At 44.6% G+C, this 27528-nt stretch overlaps 1 protein-coding gene across 1 annotated transcript in view; it reads left to right on the top strand.

The window, feature by feature from the left end:
- The window catches only part of LOC136655607 (bifunctional heparan sulfate N-deacetylase/N-sulfotransferase 4), a 138527-nt gene that overhangs the window by 89400 nt on the left and 21599 nt on the right, over window positions 1–27528 (top strand). Inside the window, exon 6 of the mRNA XM_066632185.1 lies at window positions 26498–26680. Coding sequence (XP_066488282.1) covers window positions 26498–26680 — 183 coding nt within the window. The remainder of the gene's footprint in view (window positions 1–26497; window positions 26681–27528) is intronic.

Below are 27528 nucleotides of genomic sequence, written 5' to 3'. Positions count from 1 at the left end.
TCATCTGCTTGGAGGAAGGGACTTCCTTCTCAGGTGTTTTTGGAGGCTGCATTCTTTGAATCAGGACCATTCTGGTGTTGTTGGATTCCTCTCAGCCTGCCCGTTCCAATGGTTTAAGGCACGTTTGCCTACTTGTGAGTAAATGCGCGATATGGTTCACTTTCAATTTCCATAGGGATCCATGCATTTTTTGTTCTCCGGTTTTTTGGCCATAACGTTTGAAAGAAAGGAGATATTTCACTATGGTTTTTTGCATTGCATTCCTCTAGAAATTCCACATCCAATAGTATATAACATGATGGTATTACTCCTAACCACCGCGATTTTAGCATTTCACCCCCCCAGTGCGCGTGTGGTTGAAGAAGGGTTCAAGTCTGCACTATGCTTTGACTTCCAAGCTGAAATGTTTGAATTCCAAGCTATGCAAAATAACAGCATAAGTGCACTGTGTAACGGAACATTTGACTGATCGCAGCGTAGGTTTAAAACCTAAACTGATGATGTCACTTCTGGCCATGACATCACTTCCAAGTTAATGACATCATTTCTGGTGGGTCCTGACAGATTGTCATTCTAAATTGTGGGTCTTTGTGGTAAAAAGTTTGAGAACCATTGGAATAGACAGTACAGTTGGCCCTTGTTATCCATGAGGGATTTGTTTGCCGAGTCAAACCTGTGGGTTCACTGCCACAGATAAAGAGGGCTCACCTGTACTTGACTAGATGGGCCAATGGTCTGACCTGGTAATGGTTGGCAACCTTCAGTCTCGAAAGACTATGGTATAATAAGCCTACAGCATCCAGTATTCCCAGGCGGTCTCCCATCCAAGTACTAACCGGGCCTGACCCTGCTTAGCTTCCAAGATCAGACGAGATTGGACATGTGCAGGATAACAGTTAAAGCAACTTGTATTTTCTAATTACAAAAATGAAATCATTACAAAAATTCCACATTTGTTTTTGGCCAAAGGACTCCTGAAGATATGCAGAAGCCCCCTAACTGGGCCCCATGCTTCCCCAGGCCTCAGAATGCCTTAAAAGGCATTAAAATCTCACTTTGGGAGGAAAATCAGAAGTTGCGTTTTTCACCTCTATGGGCCATTCTGAATCCCACAGAGGCAGCTTTGGCCTCTGTGGGCTTCAGAAAGCCCTCCAGAGGGGACCGGAGCACAGATCAATGTGAATCCGGGGGACCAGTGTTGAGCCAGATCTGCTGATACTGGATTCATGGATACGGATGCCCCACCTGTATATACAAGCAGGGCACTCTAGTCCAGAAGTAGAAAGGATGACATTCTAGCAACAAATGTAGCACATAACAGCAGCATCTGGAAGGTTCTGTGTCAGTCACCGGAATTTTAAGCCTCAGCACAAAACACTTATAAAATTGCATCCTGAGTATTATGTTGTGAGAATCACCTGGCAGTATGAGAGACAATGAACCCTTGAATTAACAGACCTCAGTTCAATGGGCTGGAAAGAATTGACAATTTCCCATGTCCTCAAAGGTATGTTAAATTCTGTGTTTCAGAGCTGTCTTGGCAGTACCAAGTAGTAGTAAAATGTCAGAAGGTTCTGGGGGTAGGCTCATTTACTCAGTGGTGTAGCTGTCCCCTCTGGCATCCAGGGCCATGACTCTTGATGTCACCCTCTCAGATACGCCTGATGCAGAAGTAATTGTAGGGACGTGATGACATCACTGCCAACTACTTCTGGGTCACAAGCACCCTGAGTAGTTGTACGCTGCTCTGAGCAGCTGTCCACTTTTTTTGCAGGAAAAAAAGCAAAAAAAGCAGTTGGCCGCCCAATCTGCACTGAGTGCCTGTGGAGCGGGGAGTTACAGGAGAATGTACTGCACTGTTGTGGTGAGGAGGCCTCTTGACACCCCTCATGGCATGGTAACTGGGGGCCTGTATCCCTAAACCCCCTTAGCTACGCTGCTGCATCTACTTTCCAGGACTCCCTTGGCACTGCCACTTTCCCTTCCTCTCTCAAGCAGGGCAGGAATGGAGGCACTTCTCTGAGGCAGCTCTAGGAATGGAAATTGCCTTAGGAAGGGGGTTGCATGAGTTCCACTTCTAGAAGAACTCCATTCCTAGAAAGAAAAGGAAAAAGGTCTCCATTCCTAGAGCACCATGCTCAAGGGCAGAAAGGAAAACAACAGAGTTAACACTGTGAGAGTCCTGGGTGGTGAGCCTTTCCTTGAGCCCCCTTCCAACATTTAACTACGTTAAAGAGCTCTGCTGGTGCTGCAGTACCTCTAGGAATGGGGAAATTTCTCCAGTGGACATTAAAAGACATCACTTTCGTTAAATGGAGGGTTCACAGTATAATCAAATGTTTGGTCTTCATAACATGGCTTGCTTTTGCTGCTCTCTCCTTGGCAAGCTAAATGGGTCTTCTCTTCAACAGAGCCAATAAAATAAAATAACATCTGCAGTTTCTAGGCCTGTGGATATTAAGATTTGGAACCAATTAGAAATCTTCTGAAATGCGATTAAATTTTCAAACACACCCTGGGGAACATCTTGGCTTGTTTAAGTTCATGCAACTTTTATTATTATTATTATTATTATTATTATTATTATTATTATTATTATTATTATTATTAATAATAATAATAATAATAATAATAATAATAATAATAATAATAATAATAATCCTTATTTTTGGACCAAATATGCTAAACCTCTCACAGCCCAGTCCTAACAAAAATTCCCATGCCATGAAGCTGTGGCACCAGAGCAGGCTCCACAACATCCTGGGAAAGGGGGGGGGGATTTTGGCTGCTGGTAGTCTCCTACCAGGGGACATTTGTCCCCTTGCCCCAGCGGAACCCCCAGCAGCCGCAATGGGTCAGCTTAGTTCCAAGTCAGCTATATTGCTGACTCAGCTCTGTGCAGGAGGATTGGGCCTGGGAAGAGGGATAGGATATGAGATGTGCCGACACCGCCAATCCTGCGCCCTCCCAGGACCGATTGCCACCCTCCCCCCACCCTATTCCATCCCCTCCCTCCTCTACCCCTGTGCCAGATTTGCATGATATGGTGGGCATCCCTATGAGTACTGGCAAGCACAGGTAGGCTCAGGTCTTCCTGATAGCATGCTGGCTAGAAGCACTGCCACAAACTGCTTTATGGCGCTTTTGCGACAGTGTGCGCCCACAGGACAGACATTTCGCTGGCCTGCTAGTGATTCGGATCAGGCCATAAAACATTTTGTTTTCAGCTGGCCTATTACTTTAGCAGAATTCCCAATTTACTTTTCAGCAGATTGATTCGAGATCAGGGAAGAAACCAAAGTTGTAGATTAGAAGTTATGACAGTGACCCATAGGATCATACTATTATTAAGGCAACAATGAGAGGAATATGATCTCTTGTCTAAACTCTTTGTAGCCACCGTGGGGCATTTTTAATATTCAGGGTCACTTTAATACATTTACATTATGAACACCTCCCTGTAACTTGAAGGTTATTGTTCATTTCAAATCATTACATCTAGATTATGCAGTTCCCATATGTACCATACTTACGTAGATTGTCTTGGTTCCTAGTTCCTTCTCGTCATTCAGATAGAAATGAATATTACTGGAGAACATTTACAACTGGTGCTCAACAGGGTTAAGTTAGGCCTTCCACTTAAGGAGAATGTGTCCCCTTTCTGTATAAAACTGAATGTTAATAAAATTTTCAATTTTTAATTTGCTTTGTGTCTCTGAGCATAGCTGTGATTTTTTTTATTTTTATTTTGGCAAGAAAAATAACCTTGGGTATAGTAAGAAATAAACTGTAATCTAAAAGGCATTTATAATGCCCTTCTTATAAAGGAAACTGCAAATAGTGTAATATGCTCACAGGAGGATGAAGCATAGTTAACAAATACTCAGTGGCAGTCCTGGGAGGGGTTGGGGGCAAAAGCCCCAGTAGCCACACCTGTGGGCCCTGTGGGGGCCACACCACCATGGCTCTGCCACCTCGGTCTGCCCTGCTGCTGCTGCTGCTACCTCTGCCCACCGCCATTCTGGGGGCAGGTGAAGCCCTGGGCTGTATCCCCGGGCACTCCAAAAACCTTCTGAGGCTTCCGGAGCCCCCTTAAGCAGTACTTAAGGTTTTCATCGGAACCATGAAAGCTTTCATGAAACCCCAGAAAGCTTTTGGAGCACCCAGGAACGTCATGCAAGGCTTCATGGGGAGCTGGGTAAGTCTTCCCAGGGGGTGTTGCAGAGGGGTGGCATGTTGTGGTCCTGTGCCCTGGGGCAGCACTGGGGCCAAGTTTGCAACTGCAAATACTTGTAAATACTCAGAACTCAGGTCATTGTTAGAATGGTTGTGTGAAGACACATCTAAGACTGTGAGGCTAGCCCCTGCATTTGCTGTTCCTAGGAAGGACATTAATTCTTTGTTAGGCCTCAGCTCCTCATAGGCCCTAATCCCATCCCCAGGCATCAGCGCTACTGCAGCCACCCAAAGGGTAAATGGGAGGTAAGTAAAATTAATTGGCTCTGGATAAGTGCTAGGGCCACCTATGGGTCTCCACAGACATACACCACCACTTTTCGTGGTATATGTCCAAGGGCCAAAAACAGGCAGGGATGTTAAAAATTGAAGGGATAAGATCCAGTATGCACCATTGTCACCAGATCCACCTCCTCCTGCATCCTCCCTGCCCCAATTCCTCTGCCCTGCTCACCCAGATATGTCCCCAGTCCTTCCACTGCCACCTCCACCCACAGCTTGCCCCTGCCATTGACCTACTGGTGCCAGGGGCTCCAGGTGGGACATTGCTGAGCAGCCAGCACCACTTGCCATATCCAGCAGCAGCCTGGTTGCGAACTATAGAACACAGAGTTTTGCAACACCATTGCAACACTAGTTCCGGCAGCACAGCCTGATCATAGAATCAGGGATGGGGTGGGTAGACCTGGCCTGCTGGCTGAACTTGGAGCAGCCGGGTAGACCTGGGTTCCCATTTGGCCTCTTCCTGCCAGAGTGGATGTGATCTTGCAGCTAACCCCCCACCGAGTTGGCATTCCAATGACTCCTCACTTCTCTCCCCATCCTAGCAGGTGCCCTTCCCTGCTGGCACAATAGTTGGAAGGGGGGACTATACACCCATGTCTCTCCCCTGGATCTGCCTCTGCACTGAATTGGGATGTCAGTTTTGGTGTGTGACTTGGTTGAACCTTGAGATAGAATTACATTCCATTCTCCCTTCCAATACGGGCACAGATTTGGACCATGGGGGCATTTGTTGTGTAGTTTGAAGAAGAGACAGATACCATGGAAGCCTTTATTCCTGTAGCTGTGTCACACTCTCATGCAAAACTGTGCTGGAGCAGATGGGAAAATGCCTGTAGCTGCAGTCGTTCTTTTCCTAAAATGCTTTTCAGTTGAATGCTAATAGCTTTATATCTCCAGTGAAGGATAGAATGTTACCAGAGAACAATAGTCTTATTTGCCCCAATCCCAAATATAAAAAGCATTTACACTGGCACCCCCCAAAGAAGCACACGAGGCACAGGCTTGGAATGATTTAAACTTTACTAATAAACAACAAACCTGCAGCAGGGAAAAATTTATCCAAAGTCCCCCAGTGTGCTGGCATCTAATAGCTTGGGGGAAATGGTACTGGCCATCTACCTCCCCCTGACCCCAATAGGGCGTCACATCCTGGCTCAAAGTGTCACTCAATTGAGGACTGAGTTATCCTATCACGGCCAACCCCAAAGGGTTGAAGCAGCTGGCCAGCACAGACCCACACCGGAAAACCTTGTGTAAGCCTTTGCTCGAACCAGCCAAGGGGCTCGCCAGCCAGCCTCATCAACCCGGACAAGTGTTGTCAGAGCAGTTCTGGCTTACCCCTTGGCCTTGCTAACCTCATCATGTACACCAGCCCCTGCTCCTGGCTACTCAGCCAGTATACCACCTGCCACATGGGGGGGTTAGCCAGCACTTAACCCCGACCGCCCCACGGAAAAACTCAACAGGCTCCGCAGACTCTGCTGCAGGTGAAACAGAAAAATATCAGCCCCAGTCATAGATAGATGTACTCTGTAAGAACATGATCTCAGGGTGGAATATGGCAGTTCCACCTTGTCTGGACATAACCCACCTCAGGTATGCATTGATCTTGTGCCTGGAGATGTCACCTACAAGAGGGTTGACAGCCCCAAGCCAGACCCTTCTGGGGAGCATGTCTGACCAGTTTATGACAATTCCTGGTAGCCAACTGTGAGTCAGAGCCCTACGGACCAGTAGCCTTAAGGACAACTAGGTCCTCTGGCGCAGGTCATTCTCGCCAAAGTGTATTAACAGTACCTGAGGGGGCGTCCTGGAATCCAGAAAGCTCACACAGCAAAGGGAGTAGCTGGCCCCAGAGCATACATCTCTTGGCAGCCTACTACATCTCCACCATGTCACCCAAGTCGAGCTGGGTGCCAAATTCCGAGGCCGCTGCCCTCTTCCTCGCCCAAAACACAATGGAGTGTACAATGATGAGGACATAGGTGGGGTACAATCAGCAGCGACCTCAAAATACAGAAAGGAGTGTAAGTAACCTGAATCTGTAACCTAAGACCTGTAACAGTACAACCTTAAGTGTCCATCACACTGGGCAAAAGAACTAGGACCTATCACACCAGCCCCTGACCAGGCCGCAGCCATGGCCCCCACATGTCTGAGTAATGTCAAGCAAGCATGGTGTGCAGTAAGTAAGCTGCTATTATTATTATTATATTTAAAAAAACACTGTAAATTAAATGGCATGTCCCAAATCATGTGTGTAAAAAATCTTCTTTGATGATTAAGGAGTAACCTGCACCACTTCTGATAAGTGTTCTAATCTAGGAGTTCTGTGACTGAGTTTAAAAAACATTTTAGAGTGCTGTATAAAGACATATGCAGCCTATGATAGTATTGACACTATTCTGGGCCCAAGGAGTAGCAAACAAACCACCCTCATATCAATGCCTTCCCAGGGACCACTTAGGTCCCAGTCCTATCCAACTCTCCAGCACCATTGCTGTTGCAATGCAGCCCTGAGGAAAGGGAACAAATGTTCCCCTATCTGGAGGAGGCCTCCATGACTGCACCCCCACTGCAGGATGCAGTGGGTGTCTTATTGGCATGACTGCATCAGCACTGGAAAACCAGGCAGGACCTGGCCCTTATTTATTTATCAGATGCTATACCACCTTTACTTGAAATAGCTCAGGGAAATGTACATGGTTCTCTCTCTCCCTTGTCCCCTACAGTAACACTGTGAGTTAGGTTAGACGGAGGGATAATGACTTGCCAAAGTCACCCAGAAAGTATCATGGCCAAGCAGGGGCTGAACCTGGAACTTCAAGATCCAGCCCATCCTCATAGCCACCACCCCTCAGGCTCTCTGGCTCCAATATTCAAATATATCCTAATTTTTCTTCCCAGGCAGGGCTCTCCCCATAAATAAGAAGCAAGAAATAACATACAAAGAGGGTCTGAAAGGGGTTGTGCAACCCTCATGATCTGATTTTCCTGACTTTGATATGCTTGACCTTGCAAAAGTTAAGAGGTGGCCTCACTCCAATGAGCAGTTACAAGCAGGCCTGTTTATCCTCTTGCAGAGACAGGCAGCCTCCTTAACCTGTCCCGTTATTCCCTTGATATCATATCATCTAACCAGGAAGCCTTTATTCACTGATCACTCCCTGGCCACTGCAGTTAGACAAGCTGGGTGGGGAGAGGAAGCAACTGGGGCAGCACAAGCAGCATACACAGGCCTCCCTCATTCTGACATACACTGACATATAAGCTTTAAGCATCCACACATTTGTTCACTATGTAGAACAACCTAACAGTAAATTCTAAGACATTTAATGGTCTCTTGTTACCTGGTGTGCTCCCTGGAGCATTTGGTGGGCTGCTGTGAGATACAGGAAGCTGGACTAGATGGGCCTATGGCCTGATCCAGTGGGGCTGTTCTTATGTTCTAAATTCCCCCTTTTATACATATGCCAACTTTTGCAATTTAATATTACTCTATTATCGTATGCCAATAAATTCACATATTAAGGGTAGGCCTTGGGAGGTCAACTTGTGTCTCTGCAACTATGAATGCTTGTGCTCCAAAAAGCGGGAGGGAAGCAGGGCAGGCAGAAACAAGCACAGTGAATGGGAAAGTTCCTACTAAGTCTACACAGCCTGTGATCAGGGCCCTCACCAGGCTGGAGGAGAAAAGAGCCAGAAGCTCAGCTTGAAATGAAAAGCCTCAGAGGGAGTGAGCTCACCCAGGACTAAAACGGCTGCCTGAGGAGAAAGCCAGGAGGCAACTGGCAAGTGACTGCCATGAAGAGCACAGAGAAAGGAGAGTTTGTTAAGGGCAAAAGCCCAAAAGGCAGGAAGAGGCAAAGAAAACACTGCCAGCAATGAAAGAGAAGTGAAGGGGGCAGAAAAGTGCCAGAAAAAAGGGACACCAAGGCAGGAGGGCAGGGCTGGTGCAGAAGCTGGTTCCCATTGCTATGACCAGATTGTTAGCAAGAGCTAGTTTTGTTGCACCCGTTACTACACTTTATACCTGCCTCGACTGACTCTGGGCACCATCTAGCTCAGTGGATTTCACCCATTTAGCACCAGGACCCAATTTTTAGAATGAGAATCTGTCAGGACCCACTGGAAGTGATGTCATAACCGGAAGCGACATCATCAAGCAGGAAAATTTTTAACAATCCTAGGCTGCAATCCAATCACACTCACCCAGGAGTAAGTCCCATTTACTATCATGTTAAAATAATATACATAGTAGCTTGTTCAAAGTACAGGTCTGTAACATTTCCCCAAATGCAATCACATATCATGGTAGCATCAAATCTGTTAAATATAAAATACTGAAATGAATGGGGACCCTCCTGAAATTGGCTCGCGATCCACCTAGTGGGTTGCGACCCACAGTTTGAGAAATACTGATCTAGCTAGTTAAGAGTTCACTCCTATACTTCCCAATGCCAGGGCTGCAACCGCGCCAAAATGGCTACCATTGCATCTCAAGAGGCTGGAAAGCAGCCCTCGGGCTACTTGGGATAAGGGAGCTTATGCTCCCTTACCCCATAGTGACCTGGTGGCCCCAATGGGTCTCCTTGAATCTGTGCCTACTGTCAAGCAGGCGCAGATTCTAGGAGACCCACGTCGGTCTCCCAAGCCGGGAGGGGAATAGGATATGGCAGCAGGGGCTGCCACAATCTCCGCTCCCTCCTACCCCACTCCCTCCCCTACCACACCTTCCCCCCTCTTCTCCCACCCTGGAATGCCTCCTTCCTTGCCCCAGTTTACTGTTCTGCTGCCAGGAGCTCACATGGAGCACTGGACAGCATCCGGCACTGCCCCAGTGCGGGCTCACACTGACCCAGCTCTGGTGCTGGGCCAACACTGACTGTTGCAGGTATGCCTTAGGGAACATTTGTTACAGTGCACTCCTGTAGTGGGCCAGTGTGAGCCTGTCAGGATCAGGCTCTAAAACTCCTCACTCTTTTCTCAGGATCTCTTCCAAAGCATTTTTTCTTTGTAAAATACTCCCTCTTTTCACCCTTTCCATCCATCCTACTTCACCTTTTCCACTTGTGCCACGCTTCTTTCATTTTGGCCACCTCTACTGGGGAACACATAAAAGTGCAGAAATTCAAGCCGATAACTTCATTTTTTTAAATAGTGAAATATAAACTCAGAACAGACTGAACATGTCTTGCAGCTAATCAGTTGTCTTTCCTCTTTTCATTTAATCTACCTTATCTTCCTTGCAAATTCCTTTTCATAACATTTTCCTCCAAGGAAAACTAGTTTTGTGCTCTGGTTGAAGACACTTCATCAGAATTAGTCCCGAGTAACGTCAGTGGTGACAGATATAATAATAAATGGCCATGTGTCTGCTAGAGGGTTGCAAAGGAAGAGAAAAAATCTAGTTACCTCCAGCAGTCTCCATTTATTAAAGTGTCAGAAGCAAATCTAGATGGTTATTTTTAAAAAAAAGGAAAGGCCAATTAAAAATCCTGAGATTAACAAAAATGATGCCTTAATGGATATGAGCAAATTTTTGTTTTCATCACCTTGCAGTATTAATTGGAATATGGGTAATTTTAAGCACATTATATCCTAGAGAAAACTGAAAAAGATATTTTCCCTGAATCAACAGTGAAAAAAAAAAATCAAATTAACTCAGTGCTTTATTTGCTTGGAGTTGAAAGGCAAAATGAAGAAATGAATCATCATTCATGGACTGTTATATAATGTAAAACAGGCAGCTTTTCATAAAACTGCAAGAGTTGCAACCTGACAGTAAAAGAGTTATGAAAACAAATGATGTATCTCCTCTATCTCCAATTTTCAACTTGCTTCTTGTATCGCTTTTGACACTTTTTTAAAAATAATTTGATAGAAAATCTTAATCTCAATTTATAAAAGAGCCATCAGACTCCATGGTGTAGGAAGCAGAAGGGGGGAGTAAATACCAGGTACCAGGCCAGATACCATGACCGCATCATGGCCATGCGTATGCTCTGAGTTAAAAAGAAGCTACTTGACTGAGTAGGTAGGCTTGGAGCACCCAGAGTCAGCAGAGGCTTAGCAAGGATCCCTGAGGGATATCATCCTTGCTTGGCCATGGCCATCTTCAACCAGCAATCTGGTCTTCTTCTTGTTTACTGGGAACAAGCACAGAGGGCATCAGGACAATGGCAGCCTACCTCTTCCTTCAGCACTGTCACGGTGAGCGATTGTGGTCGTGGAGCTGCAAGAACCAGCAACAGAGAGAGCTTGTTCTGACTGCTTGCTTCCACGAGTGATCAGAACAGGATTGCTTGGTTCTGCCTCCTTCTCCTAGCCAGGCAGTCAAGAAGTTGAAGGAGGCAACTCTACCATGCCTCCTATTCTCACCTTTCATGTGGGCCATGTGTCTGCCCATCCTGTTCAAACAAACATGGGGAAGCACTCAATCCTTTGTCCCTGATGCAACCTTGATGTGGGTTAGACCCCTATGGCTGCTCATTGCTGTAGGAAGAAAGTTGCCATTTGCACCAACAAAACTTTCCTCTAGGGCAGGGGTGTCCAAACATTTTGGCAGGAGGGCCACATCATCTCTCTGACTTTTTCTCTCTTTTTTTTAAGAAAAAGAATTAATTTACATTTCAAATTTGAATAAATTTACATAAATGAATATATTAGAGATGGAACTTATATGAATGAATGAAGGACTTGCAGTAGCTCAAGGCCTCTAAAAGGCCTTGCACAAAGCAAGGCTGGACTTTCCTTCACTGCCACTGCTGCATCACAGACGTGAAACAGCAAATAGTGGAGGTAGCCCTCATCCCACAGCTCACGTGAGAGGTTGAACAGTCACCCTCACACTGAGAGCGGTTGCATCGGGCCAGCACAGGCTCCAGCAAATCTCCAGAGGGCCAGAGGCTCTTTGGAGACTGGAGGCTCCCTGAGGGCCGGATTGGGAGTGCCCGAGGGCCGCAAGTGGCCCCCGGGCTGGGGTTTGGGCACCCCTGCTCTAGGGGAAAATAGCCATGAGAAGGCAATCTAGAGTGGGACCCTAGAAGGGGAAAGCATTAAAGCTCCCTTTCCCATGCCACAGTGTTGATCCAGATTGGGGTACCCCACAGCTTTTTTTTTCTCCCCCAATCAAAATAATCTATGCCCATCGGGACTAATGATGCAATTACAGCCTAATCCTAGCAAAACTCTCCTGCACTGATGTGATAGTCTTCACCTGAGGAGTGTTCACCAGCACAGAGGCACAATAGGATTGTGCCATTAATATCATGTGTAATTTGGCAATAAGTGCAACAAATGGGTACACAGGAACTCCCCCCCCACCCTCAATACTACCACTGCTAATTTTCCTTCTTCCTGTTTGTTGAATTCCCAAGCTAAGCATGGTTTCATAGTTTCCCAAAATTTTTGACAGACATGCTTTATTATTCTTATGCAAGGACCATAAGCCTAAAGGTATTGCACAGCTTCAAGAAACATACATAGGTAGTTATTTATCTTCTGGTCCTTTGGGGTTTTCACAACTTTGAGATTTAATATTACATGACACATGGCTGCCATGTTTGGATTCTTCAAAGGAAGGAAAAAGCAATTTGATGCCAGCAAAGTAAAACAGAAACTGGAGGAAGATTTCAATGACTATTTTTTAATACACACATGTGTGCATCCTTCTCCTGAAGTCATGTGGGGAATTACTTTCATTTTCATAGCAGTTCTATTTAATTAACAGCTAAACATGGATCCCTGCTGGATGACATTTCATATTTTGTGTGCAGTTTAGACGTCCCAGTATTAATTGCTCAACACAAAGCTGAAGTTATTTTATACAAATGCAGACACTACATTTCAACAATGTGGAAACAAACACTTAGGACTACAAACTTTGTTTTTAATCAAGAGTGGTTGGGAAATTTTTTCCTGCCAATGCAGTTTTGAATAGTTGCTTTGAGTTTTTTTAAAACAAAAATGTCTTTTGAGATCAAATAACGCAGGCCAACACACATTTTGCTTCCTTAAACGTTACACCAATTCCTGGGTATATTTGGGGTGCCGATTCCAAAAATGGCATCCGTTTTGCCCTACCACGTGTAGTTTTGGAGACACGGCATAGCCTCTTTAGTGAATGGTTCAAGCAGCTTCCTCATGACGAAGCCTACACCAGCTGCTTGAACCATTCACTAATGAGGCTATACTATATCTCCAAAACCAGACATGGTAGGGCAAAACGGATGCCATTTTTGGAATCGGCACCCCAAATTCATATCAAACCACCATAAAGTTTGGGAAAAACTTTTCTGACCCTCAATTTTATAGGCCTGTGTAATTTTGCCAGAAACATTCCTTAACTTGAATCTGTGTTTTTAAATCACCACGAGCTTTGACGATGCATTCTTTGTACCTAAAGGGGAAATGCATCAGTTCTGGAGACAATGATATTATTTACAAAAATAGTCATGTTTGGGGGGCATTGGCATTGCAAGGGGGTGTGGGCTGCACCAGGGCTGCACATGGGAAGAACCCAATCCTGAGCTCCGTGGCGTGCAGCTGTGGCGGCACCAAAAACGGCTGCTGCTGCATCCTTTATACCTTGGGCAGCCATGGGCGGCACCTCAGGGGAAGGTGACTTTCATTTCCTTCCCCCCCCCCCGGGTAAGGGAAGTAGCCACGCAACGGGGCTACTTGATTCACTGCAGACCAAAAGATCGGAGGTGAAGGAAGAGCCTTTGTGTCGAGTTGCGAGCCCCTCCCTCCCTCCTGCCTCCCTCCCTCCCTGCTTCTTCCTCCCGGCATGCCTCCCCCTGCCCTCTCCCCACCTCCCTGTAATGCCTCTGCTTACCATACCACAATAAGGCTGTTCTGTAGTAGCTCCTTTGCACACTGCAGCTGCTGTTTCTGGAGCAGGGAGGGTGCTAATTAGCCAGAAAGAGGGCTAAAGAGGTGGAAAGTGGAAGGGAGATGGAATATTTCGAATGGGACAGCAGGACAACATCCCAGGCGGTGGGTGTGGTGATGCACCATTGCCCCACCCCCACCAGGGTTTTTTTTTGGGGGGGGGCTATAACTTGATAGAATAGAGATATTTAAACATGGTTTGTTTCATTGTACTCTGCATGAAATTACGCATCAAATGATATAAAACATGAAGATTTTATCTGAAAATTCCAAGATTTAAAAAAAATTTGGCTAGTAGTGGTGTTAGAGCCCAATCCTGGGCTTAGCACGCCAGCTCGCCACCAGCGCGCACTATCGCAAACATGCCCCATACTGCCCCACAACTGCTTCTGCTGCATTGCAACTTATGTCATCAAGACAATGTCAACTGAAATATATTATAGAGAAAAGCGGTATATAAATACTTGTCGGGTTCCCCTCCTCCCACAAGTCCCCAACTTACCCATGGAGAAGGCTTCTGGGCCAGAGGGATAAGGGAGGAAGCCGGTGGAACATGGGGCCACCTCCCCATAGGCTGCCTGGGCACTCCTATGGGCGGCAAGGCACAGCAGAGGAACACTGCGTGCCGAACCCCCTGCTTCGCCCTCCGCCTTGGAGGAGGGAGGGGGGAGACAGGACGCAGGCCATTCGGCTGCTGGGCAACCGCGCACTCCCTTGCCCAACCAGCCGGGGCCTGCCTTGCTGGGCAGGGCACCTGGCTGTGGCATCAGGAGCCCACAGCTGGACCTCCCCAAGTCATTTGCAGAGCTACAGGACCCAGGTGGGCAGGGCCAGCCCACCCCCCCAAAGGCAGAGACCAGAGCAGAGGCAGCAGCCTTCCCAGCCTTCTCAGGAACAACCCCGGCAGCTCCAGGTGAGAGGAGGTGGGAGGGAAACAGAGAGAGGAAGGGGAGGAGTTGTGGTAATCCCAGGGGAGGGCAGTCCTAGAGACAGGACCTTTTTGTACCATCCCAGTGAGGGAAGGGGAGGGGCCAAAGGGGAGGAGTCTGCCCTACATAAACCTGGAGGCCAGGGATGACAAGGCAGTTGGGAGTCAGAAGAGCAGGCAGGAAGATCTGCTGCTAGCAGACCCAACTCCTGACTGGCAAATGCTGCCAACCCAAAGAGGGGGAACCGGGTGACACAACCCCCCCTTCTTGTGGGGAACTGTTATGAGGCCTTCACAAGGTGGTCCCCCTAGGAAAGGCTGGCCGGCTGGGTGGGCCCTCCCCTCCCCCCACAGGGAGGTCTCACAATACTACTAACAATAATAATAAATAAGAAGTAATGCCTATAGCCTGGTTCCCACAGTAGATAGCGAGTTCCACCCTGAAATCTGATACTCATATTTCTGTATGTTTTACTTATAAACTTTTGATAAATAAACTTTATATATTTGAGGTATGTATTGTATTTTTAAAATGCGGTTACTCCTCACATATCCAAGTATGTCTCTTGCTGTCACTGCTGTGTATCACAGAGGACTGATCTCCTGAAATTCTGCCAAGGGCTAGGCTAGTGAAGAATTTACAGGGTCTTAGATATATTGACAAAGCTACATGAGGAAATTAAAACGCCACAGCTTGGATCAGAGCTGTAGCTTGGGCAATAATTCTTGCTCTCCCATAGACCCTGCACCAAACTGATAATTCAGCTTCAGAGGCAATGAAGGTTGCCAGGGATCTTTATTATAAATTTCCCCACGAAGAATAGAATGTTCAAGACAACAAATAATTGCATTATATTCAAATATGTGAAAAACAAATTGTACTTTCATCTGTTTCCAGTGTCAACTTGTCTGATCCACAGAAACATTTTGTGGTGTATCTGTGACTTTGATCACTCAGAGCACGGATGGGCAAACTTTCAACTTTAGGGATCTTGGACCTTTAACAGTTGTGTTGGTGTAAGTTTAACAGTTTCTTCAGGTGTAACTTGTCATCTGTGAGAAGACAAGTTGCACCTGCTGAAATGCCCTCTTTTATACAATTGTTAAAGCTCCAGGATCCCTAAAGTTGAAAGTTTGCCCACCCCTGACCTAGAGGGAAGACAGATTTGCATGCAAGCTTCAGAAGGGTTGCACTAACTATCTGGACTGGATGCAAGCAATAAGAAATACCTAAAAAGGGGGGGGGGAACCAAGTATAGGCTGAACATCCAGCGTGTACAGGCTAATCCAGAGTGGTTGGGACCAGAAGTGTTCACAATTTTGGATTTTGGAATGTTTGCATAAACACAACAAAATATCTTGGGGATGAGACCCAAGTCTAAACATAAAATTCATTTATGTTTAATATATATACCTTATATATATTATCTGAATACAATTTTAGATGATATATTTAATAATTTTGTGCATTCTTAACACAGTTTGTGTCCATTGCACCATGATTTCTTGTTCTGTTATGAATGTGTGCTGGCCAGCACTCAAGGCCATATACTGTCGTGTTGGTGCTCAAAAATGTCCTGGTTTTCAGAGCATTCTGGTTTTTTGAATTCTGGACAAGGGGTAATCAACCTGTATGACCCAGCTACCTCAAAAGTGTGCAATGATTTACACAAGCCAAGGAGGAATTATAGGAATGTAAACAATTATCAAATTTTGTAGCCTGTTTGAGGCAAGGAGAATGACAGGACGATTATCTTCTTTTGTACAGGCTCTTCCTCCATTTTTATCCCTTCTTTTCCCCCCCTTCTTTCTGATCAGATTGAAAAGTCTAATTCTAAGAGCCAGCCTATGGAAAATCTAAATATCATAAATTCTATTAGTTAAGTTCAGATGATCGGTTTCTTCAATTTAAGATGCAAACTTGAACATCATAGATGCTTAAAATTGCCCTATTCACAGTCAGTGGCATCACGAAGGGGTTGTGAGGGTATGAACCGCACAAAGTGAAGCACTTTGGGGTGGGGGTTGGTGACACCACTACTAGGCAAAATGGTGAAATTTTGGTATTTTTGAATAATGCCATCATGCTATATATCATACAATGTGGAATTTCATGCAGAATGCAATGAAACAAACCACATTGAAATATCTGTATTCTATCAAAAGTTATGGACAAATAATAAGAAAAGGAAAATGCAACTGCCTTATGAAACAAAAAGTAGATCTTCTTAACTCGAAACTGACCAATGAGACTGATTGTTCCAAGAGCCAATGAGGTGTTATTATGACAGAGCAGGGAACCAATGAGGTGTTGGTATAAGTCAGCTCTCATTTCCATGTTTCAGAGCTACTATTAAAACTCTTATTCAGTTGTGTGAGTGCCATCAAGTTGGCCACTAGTTATTTGTTGTTATTGTTGTTTACTGATTTGTTGGGTTTATTGTGCATATGATATTGTAATTTATTCTCGTATTTATTCTATATAGTCTGGTACAGGAGGTCCATCATGGAGTGATACAATGAACTCTCACACTGGGTGACACAAGCCCTAGTGATGCCTCTGACCAAATGAGTCAAAGTGGGGAATGAAAATCAGTACTGATAGGCTCCTTTAAAAAAAAAAAAAGGAGATGATAAATATATAATTGCATGTATCTGAGGGGATTAATTTATGAACTGCATGTGCTTTAAAATAGCTCTTGGTACTGCTAACTTGGGAGATCTTGGAACATCCAAGTTCATTGTAAGGTTAATTCTGTTTTCTTTGGTTGCAGGAAGATCTTGTAAGATCAGTGCCAAAGCAAAGTAGAGGTATTGAGCAGATGTTGCGCTCGCGCTCGCGCTCTCTCTCTCTCTCTCTCTCTCTCTCAATGCAGAAATGTACATACTTTCTTAAGATGCTCAGAAGGAAGTAGGAAGGGTACTACTACCATGTTTTGTTCCTAACTTGTTAGTTCAGATTCTGTGACATGAAGTTCTAACACAGAGGTGTCAAACTTGTTTCATACAGCAGGCCAAATAGCATTCATGATGCCTGCTAAGGGCCAGAAGTGATGTCATTAAACAGGAAGTGATGTTGTTAAGCAGGTCATGACCAGAAATAAACACTTTTTCTCACTTAGGAACTCATTAGCTGCATAATGAGCATATTTTCAAGATATGGAAGAGTCCAATTATGATGCAGGATCTCCCTAACAGCACATCTCAGCCGCTGAGAGCATATGGTGGTGCTGGGAGAGTTCGAGGGCTGGATAAAGAGCTTCTGTGGACTGCCTCTGGCCTACGGGTCTTATGTTTGACACCCCTCCTCTAACAGGTCATATTGTACATAATGTATGTGGGTAAAGACCCCAAGTTCTACCCACATATTGATGTTTCTCTTTTGGGGAGAATTTGCCTATTTTTATTCTGACAAAAAAATAGTTACTTTGTGGTATCTTTCTGTATTGTCTTCATTACATTATGGTCCCTAGTTTGGTAGGGCAGATAGTCCATATTTGGATGTGGAGAAAGGACATCTACCCTCTCTCACTCTCACCAAATTCATCAGTTCAGTTTGTGATCAAACAAAGGACAGTACTAATGCATGAAAAATCACCAAGCACAGACTGAGAAGAATCTTGGAATGTGGTGGGTGGTGTTCAGAGGACAGAGATGACTGGGGAAAAAAAAACAAAAAACTTCTGGTACAGAAAAACTAGAACAGATGCGACAGAAGTGTGCATTTTCCCCTTGAGTGACATCTGGAACTCATACACCAAAATAACTCATTGTTTTCATGTCTCTCCATGCTTGATGCATCAAAGGATGGAGAACTGAGGCGCATTAGAAAAAAAATGACACAAAACATTACAGCATGAAAAAGTCCTATTGGCAACAGTTCGTGTAACAGGTGCAGGAAAGGAACAATGGATGTGCTTAAAGAAAAAAAGAACAAATAATATAACTCTTTCTCCAAGAGAAAATATATACTGCCAGGATAGCTTTTGTTATAAACAGCAACAAATATCAGGAAAACAATATGGATAACGTGCGAAGAAACTAGTGTCTGCTCAAACCTAACTAAATTTTCATGCAGCGATGCAGGGGCGCTGGAACAAGCTACACTACATCCCACAGAGAATTTTGGCTGCTGGAGAGCTCTTCATGGAAAGGGGATATTTGTCAGACCAGTTAAGTCCCAGCAGCTGCAATGGGTCAACTTGAACCCATTGAACTCATCTGAGTTTATCTGTGTGTGTGTATTGGGATCAGGAAGGGGAATAGGATATGGTGTGCGTCAGCACCGCCAATCCCACTCCTTCTCAGGTTTGCAGCACCCTACTCCTACCCCATTCAACCTCCTTCCCAACTCCCCCCTCCCTTGTGCCGGTCTGACCTGATCCAACAGGCATCCTTCTCCCCACCAGCATGTGCAGGAAGGCTCTGGCCTTCCCCCTCCCAGCAACCTGAATGCTTGAAAAGACTTGATCAACATTAACAGGAAACAGGAAGTTAAGTGCTTTCTGTTAACACCAATTTAGTTGTTCAAGTATTCAGGTTGCGGGCAGCCTGCCTGGGTGTCAGTATAAGCCTGAGTGCTTATAGCGACTGGTATAAGGAAGAACATTTTCACTCCAGTAAGGATCTAAACTATGTTAGTAGGCACACAGGGGGCCTTCTATTTTTATAGTGTTCCCCCATATTCATGGTTTCTGTATCTTCAGGGTCCCCCAGAACATAATCCCCACAGATTCAGGGATATGCCTATACTTCCAAACCAGTGGAAATTTCCTCGCTTTCCCAAGTGCCTTCCATCAGACCAGTCAGGGCAAGTTCACTTTTGCAACTAGAGTAGAAAACTACTTAGGGGCCCAGCAGCCTGGCATGTAGCCAGACTCAGTGCTGGCCAGAAAACCGTCAGCATTTATGTTTTATTTGGTCTGTCTTTCTGTATGCCGTTGTTTGCCTTGCTGTATGCTGAAAGCTATTTCGAGGTTACCGGCAAAGGGAAGTTAAACTGCACATGTGTGAGAATCTGCAGTGCCATCTACTGGCCATTTGTATAATTATACTCAGACTTGGATTTTACGATCAGTCAGTCAAGTCATTTGATTTGGTTGTATCCATTTTTTTAAGTATATTAATAAACTTGACCTAATATTCTAGCTGCCTTTTTGTTGGGGAATTCAGTGAATTGTCAGTCTCCTCATTCTGCAGGTGCTACTGTGAGAGTGATATTACTTTGAGGTCCCAAGTTGTTCTAGGAGAGGGTAAATCCCTCTGGAGATCCTGATCTTGTGTGTGATTGCTGGGCAGCCCCCCCCCCATTTCCATCAGTGTGTGTGTGTGTGTGTGTGTGTGTGTGTGTGTGTAAAAATATATTCTAGGCCACATTGCTGACTTAGGAGAAGAAGGGCTCTGTAGATTCCAGGACTGATCCTTGCTCCCTGCTTTATCCAACTGTGCTGAATTTAGAAATCAAGCATTGAAATGACCTGCTTATTGGCATGAAGCCTCGGTCTAAACTGGCAGTGTCTTAAGATTGTAGTAATGGCTGAGACAGCCTCTCAGCACAGCAGAAGCTGTGAACAATCCAGAACACCGCCCAATGCCATGAGGCTCCTACACAGTAGCAAAAAAAGCTCCTTGCGCACTTCAGTTACAGGACTTCTAGCTTCATTTAAAGGGATAATGTGAATGAAGGAGCCCCTCCATTTGCACTCTCCCTGTAAATCAAACCAAAAGTCCTGCACTTCCATGTTTGAAGAAACCGCACAAGGAGCAAGATAAGGAGGCAGATTATCTACTTTCTGCTCACTTGTAGTGGGCAGAAAGCAGATCAGTGCAAGTCACATCCACAGAAGGCTGGAGGGAGGCGATGGTGATGTCAGACTCAGGGTGGAGGGAGCCTCAAAACCACTGCCTTCTCATACACACACACCCCACAATCTACTGCTGATTCAACCCACATCACCATACCTGATAGATGGGCTGCCCCTGCCTCAGTATGAAGTTAAGTGCTGCCTAAATACATTTGGTCTCAAATTAATGGTGCTGTTTTGCATGTAGTGCTTCTTTTAATGAATCAGGCCTGTGCTGGAAGGAAAAGAAAAATGGTTTGTCAGGTGATAGCTGGTTGAAATATTGCATGAGCCCTTCTGTTCTCTGCTCAAACAGCTGCCCCCTTAGAGCTGCCTTAATGAAGTCACTGTCCAGAGTCTTTATTCAGGAAGAGCCGTGTTTACAAGCTCATCTGTCTCAGGTCAAAATAGTTACTATCTGTTAATAATTCCCTAACCAAACAGTATGAATGAGATTCTGGGAAACTGGTAAATGACTTGATGTAGGATGTAATTTTTGCTGCATTTGTCAGCTAAGGGTGTGTTTTGCTATTGTTTTTAAGGAAAGCACAAAATAGCAAATAGTAATTTATCAAACAAAAAATACCACCTGAAATATGCAGGTGGGTTTCAGAGTTTCAGGAGAGTTTCAGAGTCTGCTCTTTTAAAGGAAGAGGTCACAGGTTCATGATTTAGAAAGAATCTTAGAGCGCCTGAAAAGCTACAAGATTAATTTCTTTGTAGGCTTTCACGAACTGCAGTTGGCTTCATCAGATGCATTTCAAGACATCATATATGTGATGAGCTGGGCCCTCATCCGCAAAGCTTCTGCTGAAATAAGTTTGTTTCAATTTTAAGGTGCTGCAAGGCTCTTGGTTGTTTTTGTTGCAACAGACTGACAGTCCAATCCTGAGCTGCCCGGCGCCCAGAAGAGCAGTGGCACCAAAATAGCTACCACTGCATCCTATGCACGCTGGGCAGCTGCCAGTGTCTCCTCGGGGGTAGGGGACATTTGTCCCCTTCCCCCGGATAGGGGCACATTCCCTGCAATGGGGCTACTCAAGTCTGAGCCGGCTAGTTTGCCAGCGCAGAGTTGAGAGCCCCGTGTAAGTCCAGGAGGCCCCATGCAGGGTTCTGGAATCAGCAGAGCTCTGTCCCCTCCCTCCCCCACCCCATCCTCCTCCACCCCAGAATGCCATTCCCCCACCCCGAGTAACCTCTCTGCTGCCAGGAGGTCATTCCTTGCTCCGGGCAGCATGTCGTAGGCTTCCAACTGGCACTAAGCTCAGCAACAAACTGGCCCTGAGCTGGCACCAGTGCTGACCGTTGCAGGTATGTTTGCAACACCTAGCAACGGCAAAGGGTTGGCACACAGAACTCAGGATTGGGCTCTGAAGCCGCACTCTTATACACAGTTTCCTGGTAGTGAGCCTCACTACACACAATAGGATTTACTTCTAAGTGCATAGGATTGTGCTATGACACAGCTACCCTTCTGAAATCTGATGAGCACTTACTTGGCAGTAAGACCTATTGAATTCTGCGGACCTTCCTTCTGAGTAAACATGTACAGGATCATGCTTCTCCACAACTACCCTATAGCTAGGTTGGCAGCAGCAGTAGAAAACAACTGTATGAACTGTGACCGCACAATCCTGTTCATACCTACTCAGGAGAAAGTTCCATTGAGTTCAGTGGGAATTAATGCCAGGTAAATGTGTATGGGATTCAACCCTAATTTATCTTTATTCATTCATACCTGAATGTGAAATTGACTTGCACAAAGGAAAAGTCAGGAGACCAGAATTGGGGGAGGGGGGAGAGGAAGAAGGGCTCTAAAAATATGAAACTCATCCTCATTTGCATGTACCTTCTGTAGCATTTTTACAAAGTGGTAGGCAGAAACGTGAGAGGGGATGCTTTTTTTAGTCCAAAACAGTGGAATTTGTTCCTGAAAGATTGTCTCCCTAACAGTCTGTACAGGACGCCCTATAAATACTTTTATTGCTCTACAGCAGAAGTTATTTCTAAGAATTTTGGCTATATCCTCAATTGTTCGCATGGATACACATATAATATGTAATCTTTCCATTGAGCATCCAATGATTTCCAGTCCAGAGGTCAGGCTTGACTCAGCTGATTTAAAACAAACCGAAGAGCTTACCAAATGTTGTTTCGAGGCAACTCAGAGCAAGATGAAAGCTCCTGCATGACCTCTTGTGAAATAAAGTGGATGCAACACTGACACCGCTGTGGATGGGTCAGGAGGGACAGTTCCTCCATCATTCTATCCATCTTCACCTTATGGAGGTACTAAAAGCTTTGTAAATAATTTCGCAAACTAGTGGGCATGTTTTTTAAACACTGTGAGCCCTCCATAAAAAGAGTGGCACACTGGCATATGTTGCAGGGGTAAAAACAGAACCTAAATGGCCTCTATCTTGAGATTTCTCTAGATAGGACTGTGTGAATGTGGCCCTCTAGGTCTGCAGTTGCTATAGACGTTCAAGAATCCAGTGAAGCACCAAGTCAAAAAAAACTGATGTTATATGAAATACTCAGGTCTCCCAGAAAAACCAGTTGTCCCATTTTGAGTTCCTGCCTTATCCTTCATAACATGTAGGACAACTTACCTGATGTTGTGTGTTTTAATCAGCGGTGCTGGTAACAGAGGAGGGATGTTGCATATGGTTGCCTTTTCAGTGCGGCCGTGCACGTATCAAAACATTGGGGAACCTGATAAAAACTATGGCATTCCCAGTGCTTCCTGGATTAACTAATTCAGCAGAGAGACTTTTGAACTCTGTTTCCAGGCTTTGCAGTGGCAGAAGAATCCAGGAGTGTCCTGGCCTTAAATATGAGGTCTTTGATGCTGCTGAAGCCGTCTACACCTGCTCTCCCTGCTGTCACCCTCTGATTTCACCGGGATGTGTTTTAGGAAATGTGGGGACTGGTGGGGGGGGAGAGGGGGGAGATCACCTGGGCTTGGTCTTTCCAAGTATTAGTGAAAAAAAAGCCCAGAAAGACCACAAACTTCTGAAAATTCTATGAAAAACAGCCTGGGAAAATCAGGGTCACTACAGGACAAACCAGTGGCAGGGAGAAGAGAAGAGAACTCATCTGTCACTAATTGCATTCATGAAAAAGGAGCAAGAACTGTATATGAGTCCCCTTCTCTGTGACTCACCCCCTCAGCTTGCAAGCAGTTTTTTTGTGTGGGAAACATAGTTGCAACATCCACATTGGCGCAACAACAAAGGGAAAGTTGTCATTGATAGATGTTGGAATCTGGTTATATGCGGTTTTTCACATTGAAATGCCATTAGCTGACTACAGCAAATTGCCACTCCTGGGAATATTTCACTTCAAAATCTTAATATTTCTTGGATGTTGTAGGGGGTGGGGGAGAAAATGTTTCCAGCTCTATTACAGTTTTTCTTTTACACAGCACTATCCAAAGAGTACAATCATGGCTACATTATTTTGTATATTCCTAATTGCAATGGTAACATGGGCTAATTAGCATCCTTCTCTGATGAAATGCATACATCTTGTTAATCCAAGAATGATTCTATGGGAAACAAAAGCCAAGTATGATAATGAGTTACTGTTCGTGTTATCTCTTGATAAGTGTGTAATTAACTCATTTTCCATGAACATCCTAATTTTGGTTAATCCAGTTGGGGAATTGAAAATCTAGATAGACTGAATGCTCATAAAGCTAGATAAAGAGCGTTTAATGGAGAAAAAAACACAAGCAGTGACTTTGCACTCATGAAAGTTAATTTGAGATTTCTGTGTGAATTATCCTTTACACAACTGGTACTTGAAAGAGATGTTACTATCTAAACAGCCAGAATCATGCAAAGCAGTGTTTCTCAAACTGTGGGTTGGGACCCACCTCATGAACCAATCTCAGGTAAGTCCCCATTCATTTCAATAATTTATTTTTAATATATTAGACTTGGTGCTACCATGGTATGTGACTGCATTTGGGGAAATGTTACAGATCTGTTCTTTTAACAGGCTACTATGAATATACTTTTAACAATTATCATAAATGGAACTTATTCCTGGGTAAGTGTGGGTAGGATTGCAGCCTAGGATTGTTAAAAAGTTTCATGCTTGATGATGTCACTTCCGGTCATGACATCACTTCTGGTGGGTCTTGACAGATTCTCATTCTAAAAATTGGGTCCTGGTGCTAAATATGTGAGAACCACTGATGCAAAGAGAAAGAAAGTAAAAATGTTGAAAAGACAGGAGGAGAAATCATACTACCTTCAAATAAAAGTTCAGCATATCCATGCCACTGTCTTGAGGTGTAATTCATAAAACACTGAAAGATTAAGATTCCCAGAATAATGTACACCTCTGAATTATCATGCAATGTAAAACAATTAATTCAACTAGTTGAACACTGGAGACTTCTGCTTTTGAGGAATGCATCAAACCAGGCAGATGTAATACTTCTCTCTGTACCACTATAGATGCACATGTTTGGAAGCATATGCTTCATGTGAACAATATCTGGATTTTACAGTGTTTCATTTGAATTGGCGTCAGACGACTCAAATCCAGGACTTTAGCAGCAGGGCCCAGGTGCTCATAGTCTGCAAGTATAGTCTCTGCTATGGTTCAGTGCCATCCTTGTGGATGATCAGAAGGCAATATTACAGCTTCCAATTCAGGAGCACTCCAGTGACACAAGGGCCCATTCGGTTTCACCTGTTCTTATAAAGCTTACAATTCTGCCTGGCTCATCAGTTTGAGCAATGTGTTGCTTGGGTTGCAATGTGTTGACCGAGCTGCTCTCAGTCTGCCTGTCATCACTCACCTATTGGCTGGTCTGATGCCCTAGCTGGCCACTTCTCAGCTCACCTGCCCATCTAGTCACGCCACTTTTCTACAGACCACCAACCTTGATAGTTGAATTGGGACACCTGGCAATTATGATGACAGGGGATACTGAGAAGCAAACCGCCCCCCCTCCACATTTCAATTCCAAGGCAGCGGTTTGTAGGATCAGGTTATAGTCATCATTACAAAATAAAGGTTAATAGAATCAGGCTTTAGTCATCCTTACAAAGTAAGGTTAACATATTTACTTCCACTTGGTTGATCGGGGAGGGACAAAAATTATGTGAATATGCTAAAAGTCACTACAGTGGACCCACAGTATCTGTGGGTCCAGCATCCATGGACTTATCTCACTGTGGATGCCAGCTGATACCAAGGACTAAATTTAAAGAGCTTTTTTTAAAAAAAGCACACCAAAATTGGGTTTCCTACCTTCGCAAGGCCAAACTGTGCCATTTTCCAGCCTCTACAGCTATTTTTAGGATTGAAAAACCCACTTCCGAGTTGCATGAAGGTTCCTTATTCCTCCTAGGTTTGCCCCAGAATGCACTGATTTTTTTTAAAGGCCATTTAAATTTGACCCCCAGTATCTGCGAATTGTTGTATCCATGGGTTCCACCTGTATGATCAACACGGGTGGGTGATGGCTTGCCAGGGTTTCACACAGTCCTGCTTGAAGATGCCAAGGAGTGAACCTGGGAGGTTCTGCATGCAAACCATGTGCTCTACCACTAAGCTATAGCCTCTGCCCAATCCCTTGCTTGATTAGTTGTAAGTACTTTTCAGTACTGGTGACTGAGCACTGAGAAGCAAAATGCTTCTGCAGCCTGGTTTCATTTCCCAAAAGAAGCATCCTGCCAGTGCAGAATTATTCCACATTGGCAAGGGAAACTTTTGTGTAGCCACATTCTTTTCAGGATTGTAAACAAATTTTATGAGTCCTGAATGACTTCCAACATTCTTTACACCTTAGAAAAACAGCAGAAACTGAATGCATTGGACCTGGCTTATACACTGCTACTCCTATTGCTGATTATGGAGCTAGTTGGCAATAGGAACTTATTTAAATAATTGTGAATCTTCAAAGTCATGAATCCTGGATAAGCTTATGAATTTAAACACACGTCCTTGGCAGGCTTTGAAAACTATAGCCAGCCCATGATAGAAGCAAACAGGCAATTGAAATGGAAAAAAGTTCTGGAAAATGCAAGGCGTATTGTGCTACAGATGAAGAGAATGTAAAAACTGCAACACAGCTTGGTTTGGAAAGTTTGTTATGTTTTTGTTTTGGGTAAACGTTGGGCTACCCAGGCTGTACATTTGTAGCAACAAATCCTTGCAAAAAGGTGGAGGGACAGTGGAGCACTTTAAATAACACTAACCTACAGAACTCTGGGTTGAAAATACAGCTGCTGCCATCTAGCGATATCCTCCTGCTACTACAACTCACAGAAATCTGCTTGCCTTTCAGATCAGCATCTTCATGACTCACCTGTCTAACTATGGGAATGATCGACTTGGCTTGTACACCTTTGTCAACCTGGCCAGCTTTGTTCAAAGCTGGACCAACCTGAGGCTGCAGACCCTACGCCCCATTCAGCTAGCCCACAAGTATTTTGAGCTCTTCCCTGAGCAAAAAGACCCACTTTGGCAGGTAATCCCCTGCTGATAAAACAACATGAACCCAATATTCCTTTACAATATTGTTGTAGGATGGACTGCTGCGGGGAATTAGGAAAGCTATGCTTACCAATTAAGATATTTTAGTCTGTTTTTAAATGGCCTGCTAGGTTCATTTAATTTGCTTTCTGCAATAGGGGCTAGGAATACATTACCTAGCAGATAAGGAACTGGCTGTCACATTACCTTCATTAACACCTGCCTCCAGCCAGGCTGTAAAATGTTGGCTATTAGTGTGGCTGTTATTTATCAGAGAGAGAGAGAGAGAGAGAGAGAGAGAGAGCATGATTCCAATCCACTCTACCTTCTTTATTTTCTTAAGGCATTGCATCGCATTACCTTGTTGTGATGAACTGCAGATGTCTGCAGACAGACAAAACAGAGAATCCATATGATACTTCAAACCCAGTTTGAATCTTGCCTCCCCACGCATGTATTTGTCATTTTAAAAAATGCAAGAGATTCAATCAGGGATCTTTGGTCATCTCAGAGCTCCTCGAACCAATGGTCTGGCTCCATATCCCTTGGATATCCTTTAAAGGATTACCATTCATATTTCTTTAAGAAAGCATGATCCACTGCCTTTAGGCCATTATGCCTACAGTGACTCTAATGAAACTGTTTTGATCAAGGCCATCTGAATATCTGGTACACTGCATTCAGCACACCAGAACCCCTGAAAAGGCAGTTCCAGCATGATAATTATTTTGAACAGTCTCCTTTCATTTTTGTCTCGCATTCTATTTCTCATTAACGTATGATGGAATGATAAAGTGCGAAATACCTCCAAGTGGTGATATGTCCCTGCTTTTTCTGGCCTTT

Source organism: Tiliqua scincoides, chromosome 6 (genome assembly GCF_035046505.1).
Source record: "Tiliqua scincoides isolate rTilSci1 chromosome 6, rTilSci1.hap2, whole genome shotgun sequence".
Taxonomy (NCBI): domain Eukaryota; kingdom Metazoa; phylum Chordata; class Lepidosauria; order Squamata; family Scincidae; genus Tiliqua; species Tiliqua scincoides.
The sequence above is the reverse complement of the archived record's forward strand: the minus strand, read 5'-3'. Positions and strand labels throughout refer to the sequence as shown.